This window comes from Magnolia sinica, chromosome 2, assembly GCF_029962835.1.
Source record: "Magnolia sinica isolate HGM2019 chromosome 2, MsV1, whole genome shotgun sequence".
NCBI classification, from domain to species: Eukaryota; Viridiplantae; Streptophyta; class Magnoliopsida; order Magnoliales; family Magnoliaceae; genus Magnolia; species Magnolia sinica.
The window spans coordinates 114,837,456-114,852,186 of record NC_080574.1 but is presented as its reverse complement, the minus strand read 5'-3'; the positions used below and the strand labels follow the sequence as shown (position 1 = coordinate 114,852,186).

The following is a 14,731-nucleotide window of genomic DNA, read 5'->3' as shown; positions in this document are numbered from 1 at the left end:
AGTATGTGTTGAGCCAATTTGCAATTCAGAATAATTTCTAGTATAGAGTAATATACTCAAATTCTATGAGATTTACCGTAGTGTGCTTCGAAGATGCATGTGAATGGAGGGTTCATGCATCTCGGGTGAATGATACGGGTATATTCAAAATACGGACTTATACATCAAAACACATGTGCGGCATGGCATGGATGAAGAGCGATCACCAGCAAGCTAGGAGTAAGCTAGCGTGTGATCTGGTTATTAGCCGCATTGAACAACGCTTAGGGTTGAGGCCACGTGATATTATCCTCACCATGCAAGAAAAATATAATATTCGTTTCAGTTATTGGAAGGCATGAAAAGCTAGGGAGCTTACAATTAATCACGTAATGGGGTCTTACGAAGACTCCTACAATCAACTCTCGTTGTATTTGCACGAGTTGAGGAGGGCCAACCCAGGGACAGTTACTGCCGTGCTTGCTAACCAACAAACTTGCAGGTTCGAGAGATGTTTTGTAGCTCTCGGACAATGCATTCGAAGTTTTCAGAAATCATTGCGAAGGGTATTGGCCATTGACGGGACACACTTAAAAGGCAAATACAAGGGTGTACTATTCATCGCCATGGCTTTAGATGGGGACAATTATATATTTCTAATTGCGTTTGGCATCGGGGAATCAGAGAACAAGAGTAGTTGGAATTGGTTCCTTACCTACCTTAACGATGTGTTAGGGTCTGTGGAGGGTCTTGTCATTATATCCGACCGATATAAAGGTCTAATGAAAGAGGTTCCCCAAGTCTTCCCGCATGCAATCCATGAGTATTGCGCGTACCACATCTACAGAAACTTGGTGGACACTTTTAAGGACAAGTCGTTGGAGATGTATTACTGCAGATCTGTGAAGACTTACAGGAGGGCCGAATTTGAAAAAATTATCCATGATATCGAAATGGCCAATCCCCCAGTACATGTATGGCTGACAGAAATCGGGTACAAGAGATGGGCATCTTTGCACTTTCCAGGCCGAAGATTCAACTTGGTCACAACAAACATTTCTGAGTGCGTTAATGCCCTTTTCAAAGAAGCATGCAAATACCCCATTATGAAATTGATAGAGGCTGTAATGTTGAAGATACAAGAATTGTTTTACAAGAGACGAGAATCTGCGCCATCATTTATTGGTCCATTGACACCATGGGCGGAGAAACAGTTAAAGGATATCGTATAGAAGGCTCGAGATATTCGCTGCCATGCTATTTCTCAAGATGAGTACTATGTTGTTGGAGATTATAAGATACGGTGAAGCTCAGTGAGTTTTCATGTACATGGCGTGAGTTTGATGTGAAGGGCTACCCTTGTATACATGTCCTGTCAGCCTGTATAAACTACAATCTTCCTCACTACTCATACTGCTCCCCATTCTACACGGCGCATAATTACGTGGCCACGTATAGTGAATCGGTGTATCCAGTACGCGACAATAGCGAGTGAGAAATTTCAGCGGGTAGATTAAACCCCCAAGGCAGAGGAGGTCAGTTAAAAGACCCAAAAAGCTTAGAATTCCATCGCGTGGAGAGGAATCGAAAACAGTCAAGTGTGGGCGATGCAAACAAACCGAGCATAATCGTCGGTCGTGCAAGTTTCCCATACCCGGTGTATAGTATATCATGTAATTTATGTAATTTATGTAATTTATGTACTTTGGATGATACATAGTTTGTAATTGTGTGACATATTCAATTTATGAGTAATTTCCAACAACCTGCGTACCAAAGTAATTTCCAACAAACTGTAAAACTACAAAACTGTAAATTCAACACCCCCAGTATAACGATTTTTCAATGAGAAAAATTCAAAACTGTCTAATCAAATCATATTATACAAACTTGGAAAAACTCAATCAATCAAGTTTCATCATCACGTCATATCGCTCAATTTGGGAGCGAGATTGCCGTGACGTAATGCACACCATTGAAATCCATCAACATTTGAAAGGTAAATGAAATTGAGAACATGCAACATAACATGAAGTGCATAAATAAATTTTAGCATAACACCACATACTGTAATCAAAATAAGTACCCCAAGTTTGGGCACTAAAATTAATGTCCCCTTCATCAGTCAAAGTAAAATTCACCACATGATCTAAAGAAACAGTTCGAAAATAATATCCTATAAGCTTGGCATCCCAAAAAGATACTTGGCATCCCAAAAAGATACTTGATGCACAACCCAACAGACATGAGTAAATCCAGTCTAGCTGGACGAACCGCCAACCGGTGGAGCGACATCATCACTCCGGCAGGTAATTATGGCAATAAGGTTGTCAATTTTACACTCGACCCAGTCGATACTATTCTAGATGGCCTCAGCAAACTACTCCAGTCGTGTCAGTCGTCTATCCTGCTCATCCATGTGCCTAACAATATATGCCCTGCGGTTGCGTTATGGCATCCTTCGACTAGTTTGACTATATAAGGGTCGTGGCACCTCACGCTACTCTCCCTCCGTAGGATAGTCGGTGTCGACTGCCTCTGTCTCAGCCGCGTCTGTCTCTGCAGCCTCTGTCTCCGCTGCCTCTGCTTCATCTCTCCCATCAAAACTTCACTGCACCTCACTGATGCCGATGCCCCTTTCGTCCACAGTTTCATGTGCTTGATGTTGTTTTGTGTAAACATTTTCACGGGTCTAGGTTGGTCAGTGGTGGGCATCAGGCCAACATGACGAGAGAGTAAACATAGTAGGTGTGGGAATGGAATGCATGTGCTTCTCGTGGTCGCTATGCTGTCGGCGATTATTTAAGTAATGACGGTGGGTAGGCACAGAGGAATACCATGACAGATGCTGTATAGAATGTCTAATATATACGAAGTAATGTCAGACTTGTTCGAGTCCCTCGGATAAATGTTTAAGCAGAAGATATTGTGTAGCACCTTGTACTTGGCTTCCAGATGCATTGATCTTAGTGCATTACCCTTATTCCATAGAACATTCTGACCGTCACAAAAATACTTCATCATTTCTATCCGTACAATTGGTTCATCGATGTCGTGATCAGTTAAGCCTCAAGCTGTGACTGGAATCCCTAAAAGTTGTGCAACTACCCCAGTATTAATGGTGGTGGAGTTCTCTCTAATGGTCACCTGAAATGAAGGAGGGTGCATTACCGACGAGTGACAATATGATAACTTGCTCATTTCGAACCATCCCTCTAAAATCTAAGAGGTTACTCCACCCAACATTCTCCAAAATCTATGGAATCCCAAACTGCTAGATGTACGCTCAATCGACCTTTTTCTCATATACAATTTTTCAGGCACGATATTTTTTGTACATGTTCGCAAGAGGAGGAACCTACGGGATCAGTTGTTTCGTTTGGATTGGTGGAGGGGGGTCCTGAATTGGAGCACTCTTGTGAGTATGAGCTTGCCTAACCGGCGACTTGGTCGGGGAAGTCTGTTCCTCTGACCGTTCCATTCTAGGTCTTGATCGGATTTTTGTACGACCTCCCCTGGATGACTCTCCAATCAGAAGCTTTTTTCCTTTATCCTTGGCCATTATCTGTTGCGATGATATTGCCTATTTCAAACAAAGAAAATGATAAAGTAAACTCAAAATTGAGAATATATATACCTGTCCAATTCATGATTTATCATTGAACAGTGAACTAATGTATCTATATAAATCATCTAACGATTATCTAGAAGAACTCCACATGGGCAATTGTAGCACAACTTGTGGTACCATACCATACTTCATACGAACATGCCACTTATATATGAAATCAGCTCCGTTCACATCTATTCACAGAAGCATACAATGATTCTTAATATCCCATTGAAAATTATTAATGATGAAGATGTTCTGATTTCTAAATTTCTATTTCCTTTAGAAAGGGTATACAATGCCTTAGTTATCTCATGTGATCGTGGATTTCTAATTCTAACAATTAACTAGTAATGACCTGCAGGAATTACAGCTATATAAACAACTAAAAGAATTATAGAAATAAGTTCAATTGGAGATAAGTTCTAGTTCCTTTAGAAAGGGTCCAGCTTATTAGGTATCTCCTGTGAAACTAAAACCATTTGGAACTTTACAGGAACTCTGAATTACTTAGAAATTTTATATATGGTGTATAAGTAATTCAAGTTGATCTTTACAGAAGACGGGTCCCGCTTTAGATGTAACATGAAAAATTATGCTTGTTTGATTATCTAATGGACATTTATCGGATGGTTAAAAATAAAAAATATTTGATGGTCCTAATAAAACATCAACAAGTGTCCACAAATCAGAGGTTAGGATTGTTCCAGCAGTCTTGTTTTGGAGCATTGACTTGGACAATGGGTTCTTCCATTTAGTTAGTTTAATATGAGTTGATGTATGCCACTGATATAGTTTCCGAGTGCCTGAGTAACAAGCCCCATGCTGGAAAATCAAACTAATCAAGCATAGCAACCATCCAATTAGTTTAATTTTGCTTGTATCTATTCCCACCTGCACTTATCCCTCCTTTCTACTTTCTATATTTGCCTTTTGGTTCAGATTTCGCTGCAGTGGTAAGGAATGAAACTCCTCTTTGGGATAACTAAATCACCAGTCTTAGGTCATGTTTGGTAAACATCTTAAAATAATTTCGTCTCATTTTAGTTAACAGTAACTACATATTTGATATCTTAATCTCCGATATATAGTGAGCTCATGTTAACAATAATTATATATTAAATATCAAAACCTCTAATAAATCATTTCTACCTCTCTATTTCCATTTTCAACTTGAATAAAGAAGCTAAAATTCGATTGACAGATTGAAAAATAGAAGAAAGGAAAAAAGGGGTTTCCATCATCGACAAACTCGGCATTTCATGGAAATTGCAATGAATAAAATCTTACCCAGATCGTCGTAGAAGAAATTCCTCAAACTGGAAGGTTGCTTGCGTGGAGAAATCCGTTGGGGATGAAGAGGATGCAACATTTTAGAAGATGGAGTTGAAAGAAATGGGGGTATGGAGGGTAATAAAGGATGGTTGGCGAAAGCAGTTAATGCAGTTTGAACGTGTCATCAATGTTATCGACAACTTGTTAATATATTGATGTTTGGTTTGAAGATATATCGACAAGTTGTAGATATATCGAGAAGGAATTTGAACCATTGGTAGATAGTTATGGTGTCGATAGTATCGAGATAGTGTCAATATATCGACAAAATATTGAATTTTAGACGTTCGTTGCTGGACACTAATAGCCTTAATTCGATATTATCCATAAGCTGTCAATATATCGATATATCGATATATCAATATATCGATAAAGTCTCGATATATCGATATTATATGAAAATGCATCAATGCTTGCTAGACAATTGTTAACCAGTTTCGATATTATCAACACATTGTAGATATGATCGATGACTTACGTCGATTATATCGACGATATGTCAATCGGATTTATAACTTACGTCAATTCTATCGATGATATGTCGATATAATCGACTTTACATACATGATTGCTTTATATGTATATATCATCGACATATCGTCGAGGTATCCATCGTCATCGTCGATATGATCGATAAGGTGTTGATATATCGACAAAATATGGATTTTGTGGCATTAGTTGCTGGACACTAATAGCCATAATTCAATATTATCCACAATCTATCGATATATCGATAAATCTCGATATATCAACATTATATGAAAATCCATCGATGCTTGCTGGACAATTGTCATCCAGTTTCGATATTATCGACAAATTGTCGATATGATCTATGACTTATGTCAATTATATCGATGATATGTCGATTATATCGATAAATTCTGTCGATAATATCGATGATATGTCGAGGTAAACGACTTTACGTATATATTTGTAATTTTATTTTATGTTCTCTTTTTTTATTTTTTGTTTCGGTTGGCTTGTTGTACACACCCATGTCAATACACACCCTCCATGTTAGCCATCCCCACTAGGGATCGATACGAAGATGAATAAATTCCATCCTTATTGGGAGTATTTGAAATTTTATTAGGACGAAAAAGTTGGGGTTGTATTGTAGCACTAGGGATCGTTACGAGTGTGAATAAATTCCGTCCTTACTTTTAGTGCTTGTATTTTTTAGTAACCAGCCAAGGAAAACGTACCTAAATAAGAATTTAATTTCACCACTAAACTATGAATGTGTCCCAAAAGAATAATTTATGGATCTTCTGAGGAATGCTTTGAATGATGCTCAAAATATTTGTTCCAATAAGCACATTGCATTGAGAGGTATGTTTTGTACTTAAGACCTATTAGATGTGTTGTTGAAAGCGATTTAAATGCACATGCAATTGCCATAAGTTTCTATCATCATCGATTTCTTAAAACTTTAGATGTTCTGTATAAATCTGATGTAGTTTTTTCATATTGCTTCAACATGTTGTCATCCACTTGTTCCAGGTGAATAACCTAAAAAGTGTTCCTTGGGCAATTTGTTCTTTTAAAACATATTTGTTCCATGCATTATTTCTCACTAAAATACAGAGAGAATGAGCAAATCTCGAGAGATATCCACGTTGTCACTACGACTTACATCGGGGATTTGGAGAATGTTGTTGGAAATTATAAATATGCTATTTTCTTTCAAAATCGATCTAGTTCTTATTACAGTGCACTAGTTATTGTTGTTAGTGGTTGTAAGGGAAGTGCTTCTCAGGCACTCCATTGAATCTGCAGCAGGCCTGAATCAAGACCACACATTTTCACTGTTCACAAATCCATGTCGACACCTAAGCAGAATATGAAAAACTGTAAAGAAAAGCTTCAAAGTATCTATGCGCTATGAAAGTAATCATGCAAGGATCAGATGCTATGTGCTCTTTCCTTATTTATTATTTAACTGGTTTGCATAATCCTTCATAGTTGACATATGCTGCATAAGGTATAGATTTTTTTTATTGGTAATGCCATATACATTTGCTTGGTATAGTTGTATTATCTTTCAATTTGGCTCTTGTTGCTTTCATTTTGATATATTTAATGTTGTGTGTCTGTGTTCATTCAGGTTTCAAGTGAGACTGTAAGAACTTCTATAGATAGAGCCATTAGAGCATTTATTGGTAAACAAGAAGGGCATCATGTGGTTCAGGACTATCTCTAACACTTAAGCATGAATGGGGTTCGCAACAACACCATCCATCCATCCGATGTTTTAAAGGTTGTTTATTCTGTGCTAGATGATTTGAACAACAATGGGCTATTCCATCTAACTAATATTGCCTCTGGAAACATGATTGAGTTTGAGAAAACCCATCCTATGATGAAAAAAATCATTAAAGAACATCTTCCCAACATACTCAGAAGATCAAATAATGTGGAGTGGATGGAGCCGCTGACACAACTGTTTATGGAGTTGAGTAATTTTCGAGAACATCATGTGACACTTCTCACCCCTATCTCACAACCTCTTCTTTCCGTTGCTAGTAAGGTGTTGGAGAGACTTGACAATGTGTGTCTTCATACTTGACAATCTTGGAATAACAAGGAGTCAAGCAAGGATTCAAATCCTTAAGAAACATGTCGTCTTGGCTACCACCTGGCGTCATAGGATGCCCCGAACAGCTCCTGCAACATCAACTGCTCAATAGGAATTGAGCGGGGCAAACATGAAATTCAGCGGGGCAAGCATGAAATTGAGCAGGGCAAACTAGAAATTCAACGGGGCAAGCATGAAATTCAGCGGGGCAAACTTGAAATTCAGCGCGGTAAGCATGAAATTGAGCAGGGCAAACATGAAATTCAGCGGGGCAAGCATGAAATTTAGTGGGGCAAACTTGAAATTGAGAGGGGCAAGCATGAATTTGAGCGAGGCAAACATGAAATTCAGTGGGCAAGCATGAAATTCAACGAGGCAAACTAGGAATTGAGCAGGGCAAACATGAAATTTAACAGGGCAAACATGAAATTCAACGGGGCAAGCATGAAATTGAGCGGGGCAAACTAGAAATTCAGTGGGGCAAGCATGAAATTTAGTGAGGCAAGCATGAAATTGAGCGGGACAAACTAGAAATTGAACGGGGTAAGCATGAAATTCAGCGGGGCAAACATGAAATTCAGTGGGGCAAGTACAAAATTCAGCAGGGCAAACATGAAATTGAGCAGGGCAAACATGAATTTGAGCGGGGCAAACATGAAATTCAGTGCGGCAAGCATGAAATGTAACAACACGATGTATATTCAATAAATCGCTAGGCTTGTGACACTTGCCTTATAAAGGGTACAACACTTGTCAATGATTGAAAAAATAATATATTAGTAAAAAATGAATAGAACACATGACACTCACAGAAGAAGTTCTGGGACGAGTGCAATACCCGTTCATAACACCAAATCGCTTTAGTGTATGTTCTATCACGCTGCTTCGCAATTGTGTAGACCAAGTGCAGCTCGTGTAATGCCCTGAAAATCAGGGGTTGAGCATAGGCCCAACTCCCGAGTTCCAACACATCACTTATGCAACATAGATAATGATGATTAAATGTTGTCCGTATTAGTGCATTACACATGAATGAGATTATACCAAAATAGCATATCATACTCCAGAGACAAGTGAGTTTTGTAAGTGGAAGACTGTAATACATGTATAAGATATACGAACTGTAGTATGTCTCCGAAGTGTGATCATGTTACCAAGTTAAATATATACATGTATACTCTCAAAATGTACAAAATTAATATACATGTGTGCTCCAAAATACCGAATAATAGTGTAAGGGCATCTAGTCGGTGTCCCTGTAGCCATAGCGATCAGGACACGGCTCACATGAACCCACCCGATAGCTACATGTAAGAGAATGCCTCCTCATCATCCTCAAAGTCTGGCTCCGCATCATAGGCATCACCACCACTTGTAGTTAAGACAGAGTCTGGTTGGTGTGTACAACACTGTCCCAGAACGTGGGAGTGAGTGATCAACTCAGTGGAGCTATAAAGCAAAGATTAACATGTTATCAATTCAGTCAAGCAGTAATGATAAAGCAATACAACAAGCATTCCTGAGTACTCTGGTTAATGTAAGGATGTTATGTATTAATGATGTATGCCCTCGCCTACACTCCCTCTGCGAACTTCATCTCACGGTCGCAGCATGCATCCCTTCCACAGTGCTCAACTCCAACGCCAAAGGCACATGCAATGCGGTGCATGAACATGATTACCGATTTCTTATTAGATCTTTTCATACAGCAGGATTGGGAAGCTAAGGTACCTCCCTTATATCAAATCTCAAACGATGATCCATTCTAAGGGTCGTCAGTCCTAGTAAATCTCATACGATGTTATGGTTCTAGGTTACTACAAAGGACTCGTCACCTGATTAGTGTAGGCCTAGTTTATACTCTAGTTGCTACGGAAAGGCTCGTCGCCTCTACGCAGTCTCAGAGTATGCTCGAGGTCGCTACAAAGGGTTCGTCACCTGATCAGTGTAGGCCGACAGCTCGAATACAGTGTCCCATACCACCGTATTCGGTTCACGAGGCTGTGTTGCTCACTGGACACTACGGGGAGGCTCGTTGCCCCAGCGTAGGCCGACAACTTAACCACAGTGTCTCATACTACCATGTCCGGCCCATGAGTCTTAGCGGATTGAGGTACCAAGGTTAACGGGGTTTCCACTGGTGAGTTTGGTGCCTTAGGTTCAAGTAGTAGCGTCCATACATGGTGAACATACATCGGGTCAATCAGGTTACTTGACAAGCTTGACTGGTACGAGCATATGTCGAGCCGACCGACATGGAGCACGTAAGCACTCCCCGTAGCCTAACCACTGTCGACTAGCAGCGTATGGCTCGGATTCATCAGGCATGTTTGTCGTGGCTAAGTAGTACGACCACCTATCGTAAACCATTACCGAATGCCTGGACTACGTCATAGCCCTAATCACATTCTAAACAATATCATTCACATTAAGCCAAATAGCATGTGGCAACTGAACTCAAATACAAATCTCATATGAGCATTTCAACAAACACATAGGGTACATGTTAGCATACATAGGCATTTCAGCAATAAAGCACGTAGTAGCGAGGTAGGTTACATAAAGAAAACTATAGCCGTAGTTAAGGGAATTAAGAATCCTATCTCAACACCCTTATTACATACATTTAAATAAACATTTCCTCATTCAGGCATTTTATCAAACACTTAGCCTACACATATTACACACATGTAATAGACTAGTTACAGCACACATCCCGACAAGCCCCTTTTACAAAAGAGTTGCCACATACACAACAAGCATATATCCATAGCTAATAATCATGGCAAGCACAAATTCAAATTCCATATTCATTCACACATATCAACAAATACGTATACACTATATTCAACATAGTTCATATATATGTGTAAAGTGCAGAAAACATCGTATCTACAGATGTGATAGCATTCAAGTCAGTCATAAATCATTAGATGACATTGAAAGCCTTGAAAACCGTAACCTAAACATTTATAGTCCGCACCTTTCACCGGTAGACTTGTAACAAACTCAGTTTAAAAGCTAAGTCTTTGTCTACGGCACCACAACAACCTATAACATGAAATAGGTTAGCTATTTCATCACTTACACTATTAAAAACCCTAAAACAGATTAGAGTTAGGTTTACTTACCTAAGAATGGAATCAGAACTGCCGGAATAGAGATACAGGAATGGTGGTTAAGCACGTGGAACGGCGGGATTGAATCCTAAGAAGAAACGCCGACTCTCTCTCTCACTCTCTCTCTTTCCTTCTCTTTTCTCTCTTCTCTCTCTTAGGGTTTTTCAAATTCATATAGAATGAGAGAGAGAGAGGGTTCAAGACCCTTAAATAGGCCCAGGATTGATAGAAATGGCCCCATGGCCAAGGTATACTTAGGTTACAGCCAAATAGCGTCTATTCCGAACCAACGGAGCAATTTTGGAGGCCCATTTTCTGCATGCGGTCGAACTTAAGCTCCCTGATATTGGATCTAGGTCGAGTTAAATTTTCGGTCCGATCGAATTTAAAAATTGACCGTGGCAGACCAGTTTCAATTCAACGGTCACCGATACTCGATCAAGGCCACAAGTGTACTAACATGTGTTAAAAAATTTTCCTGATCTGAGCATGTAATTAGGTCAGATTCTGACGGTCTGAATCCTTAATTTTGTCTTGCAAGTGAAACGACTCAATTCACTTAAGTTTCAGTTCATTTCCTAAAGATATTTGTGTTTCTCACACACTTCGCTCCGGGCTCAAGTTGTGCGTTTCTGGGTACTATTAGGACTTGATTTCTAAGATAGTTGTCAAGCCCAGTAATGGGGTCATAACTGTATAGTTTTGGGGTAATCGGACTTTTGACGTGTGGTCCAGGTCCAATACGAAGTTCCAAAGTGCTCCCAAGAGCAACCGGGTTTAGAGATGGGTCCTAAGTTTTAAGGTAATGTAGTGTTAACGATTCTACACATTTTGAGTCTTGAAAAGCATATAAAAAGTGGGTAGTGCTAATTTTATAGGTACTCTAGCGTAGCACTAGCTAATTCTCGTCTAATTTCTAAAGGATTTGGTCCTGAATGATTTCTACCTGAGGTGATACTCAGGTCTTTGTATGGATTTTTTCGAGACGTTACAATCTACCCTCCTTAAAGAAAAATCTCATCCTCAAAATTAGTACCTTCTCGTACTCCTCGAGGATCTGAGGGTAATTCTTGCGGACTTCGGCTTCAGTTTCCCAAGTATCCTCTTCCTTAGTGTGATGCGTCCACAGTACCTTCACAAGTGGGATAACCTTGCTACCCAATACTTGCTCCTTCCTGTCTAGGATCCGCGTCGGTCGCAGTACATATGTAGCATCCTCACTCAACTGTACTTGCTCCCATCTGATAATGTGGGAAGGATCGGGAATGTATTTCTTCAGCATAGATACATGAAATACGTTGTGCACGCCCGCAAGTGGTGTGGGCAAAGCAAGGCGATACGCTACCATACCCACTCGATCAAGTATCTGAAATGGGCCAATGAATCTCAACGTAAGTTTTCCCTTCTTTCCAAACTGAAGAACTCCCTTCATGGGGGAAACTTTCAGAAACACATGATCCCTGACCTCAAACTCTAACTGCCGCCGCCTCGTATCAGCGTAGCTCTTCTGTCTGCTCTGTGCTACCAGGAGTCGACGCCTGATAATGTTGATCTTCTCTGAGGTCGCCTGAACTAACTCTGGGCCAATCAGTCTCTTCTCGCCAACCTCTGCCCAGCAATGCGGCGCTCTACACGGGCGCCCTTACAGTGCTTCGTAGAGAGCCATGCCAATACTCGCCTGGAAACTGTTGTTATACGTGAACTCAGCATAAGAAAGATAATCGTCCCACCTGTCCTTGAAATTAAGTACACAAGCTGCAGCATATCTTCTAACACCTGGTTTACCCGTTCCGTCTGCCCGTCAGTCTGTGGGTGGAACGCGGTACTGAACATTAGTTTCACACCCATCGCTTCCTTGATACGAGTCCAGAAGATAGATGTGAATCCTATGTCTCGGTCCGACACGATCTCTAGAGGAACTCTATGTAGACGTATAATCTCCTTGATGTATAACCTGGCCAACTCGTTTGCTGAGTTCGAAACTTTGATAGGGAGGAAATGAGCCGATTTCATCAACCAGTCCACGATTACCCATATGGAGTCATGCCCCTTCCTCCTATTTGGTAGCCCTAATATAAAATCCATAGAGATGAAATCCCACTTCCATTCTACTATGGGCATGGGCTAAAGCAGTCTAGGAGGTCGGCGATGTTCAGCCTTGACCTGCTGGCACGTGAGACAACGGGACACATACTCTGTTATGTGGGCCTTCATGTTGTCCAACCAGTACGACCTCTTCATGTTGCGGTCCAACCAGTACGACCTCTTCATATCGTGGTACATCTTCGTACTACCAGGATGCATTGTCATCCTCGAATCGTGAGCAGCCTCGAGGACTTCCTTCCTCAAGTCAGGAAGATTTTGGACGCATAGGCGGCCATGGTAACGTAAGCCTCTCCGTACCAACTCTTCACTCAGCGTCCTCATCATCACTAGCCTGCTCTCAAAGTTCAGACAATCGCCCATCGTCCATTTGGGCCTCAATGATCCTATCATCAATAAGTGGTCGTGCACGAACGGGCGCGATGCTCTCGAAAGGCTCCTCCACAGTGAGCTTCCGTTCGAAGTCTTGCACGAACTCTACCATACCCCATTCTGCCACCATCAGTGGAGCCGCAAACTCTATGGTCTTCTTGCGGCTTAATGCGTCTGTGTAACGCCCTGAAAATTGGGGGTCAAGTAAAAGTCCGAGTTCCAATGCATCACTTATGCAACATATTTGAGGATGATTAAATGTTGTTTATATTACTGCCTAAAACATGAATGGGATCATACCAAAACAACGTATCATACTCTAGAGACAGTTAAATTTACGCAAGCAGAAGACTATAATAGATGGATATAAAGCATATAAGCCGTGGTACATCTCCAAAGTATAAACACCTCCCAGGTGAAATATTACAAATACTGTCTTAAGTTACAAAATATCAAAAATGTGAGAGTCCTTTACAAGTGTAACCCTAAAGCCCCGTCGATCAGAACGGTCTAGGTAAACCCGCCAGAATACTACATATAGGAGAAGGCATCTTCATCGTCTACGAAGTCCGCCTCCGCCTCATCAGTCGAGTCTCCATCTGCATCTAAGACAGAGTCTGGTTGGTGTGCACAACACCATCCCGTAACGTGGGAGTGAGTGATCAACTCAGTGAAACAATAAAGCAAAGGTTAACATGTTATCAATTCAGTCAAGCAGTAATGATAAGGTAATACAATCAAACATTCCTAAGTACTCTGGTTAATGCAAGAATGGTATGTATAAATGATGCATACCCTCTCCTGCACTCCCTCTGCGATCTTCATCTAATGGTCACACATGTCAGTCACATCCTCAGTGCACTGCTCAATACCAAACGGCACATGCAGTGCAGTGCATGAACATGATTACCGAGTTCTTATTAGTCCTTTTCATACAGCAGGATTGGAAAGCTAAGATACCTCCCTTATATCAATTCCCAAACGATGATCCAATCTAGGGTCGTCAATCCTAATAAATCTCATACGATGATACGGTTTTAGGTCACTGTAAAGGGCTCGTTGCCTCTACGCAGTTTTAGCATACGCTCGAGGTCACTACAAAGGGCTCGTCACCTTATCAGTGTAGGCTGACAACTCGAATATAGTGTCCCATACCACCGTATTCGGCTCACGAGTCTGGGTTGCTCACTGGTCACTACGGGGAGACTCGTCATCCCAGCGTAGGCCGACAGCTCGACCACGGTGTCCCATACCACCATGTCCGGCTCATGAGTCTTAGCGGATTGAGGTACCAAGGTTTAAAGGGTTTTCACTGGTGAGTTTGGTACCTTAGATTCCAGCAGTAGTGTCCATACATGGTGAACATACATCGGGTTAATCGGGTTACTTGACGAGCTCGACTAGTATGAGCGCACGTTGAGTTAATCGACATGAAGTGCGTAAACACTCTGTATGGCCTAACCACTGCCAACATCCCAAGTATGGCTCGGATTCATCGATCACGTCCTATGTGGCGTAATCAACCTCAGCCACCTAATTAATGCCCGTTACCGATTGTCTGGACTATTCCGTAGTCCCAAACACATTCAATTATAACAGATAATCATACAAGCTAATCCGAACAGTAATGGATCA

At 40.9% G+C, this 14,731-nt stretch overlaps 1 protein-coding gene across 1 annotated transcript; it reads left to right on the top strand.

Annotated features, from left to right (window-relative positions):
- The first annotated feature begins 371 nt into the window (after nucleotides 1-371).
- LOC131226985 (uncharacterized) lies at nucleotides 372-1,211 on the top strand. The gene has a single exon (XM_058222676.1). It carries the CDS (start codon nucleotides 372-374, stop codon nucleotides 1,209-1,211), a length of 840 nt encoding a protein of 279 aa, XP_058078659.1.
- The last annotated feature ends 13,520 nt before the right edge of the window (nucleotides 1,212-14,731 follow it).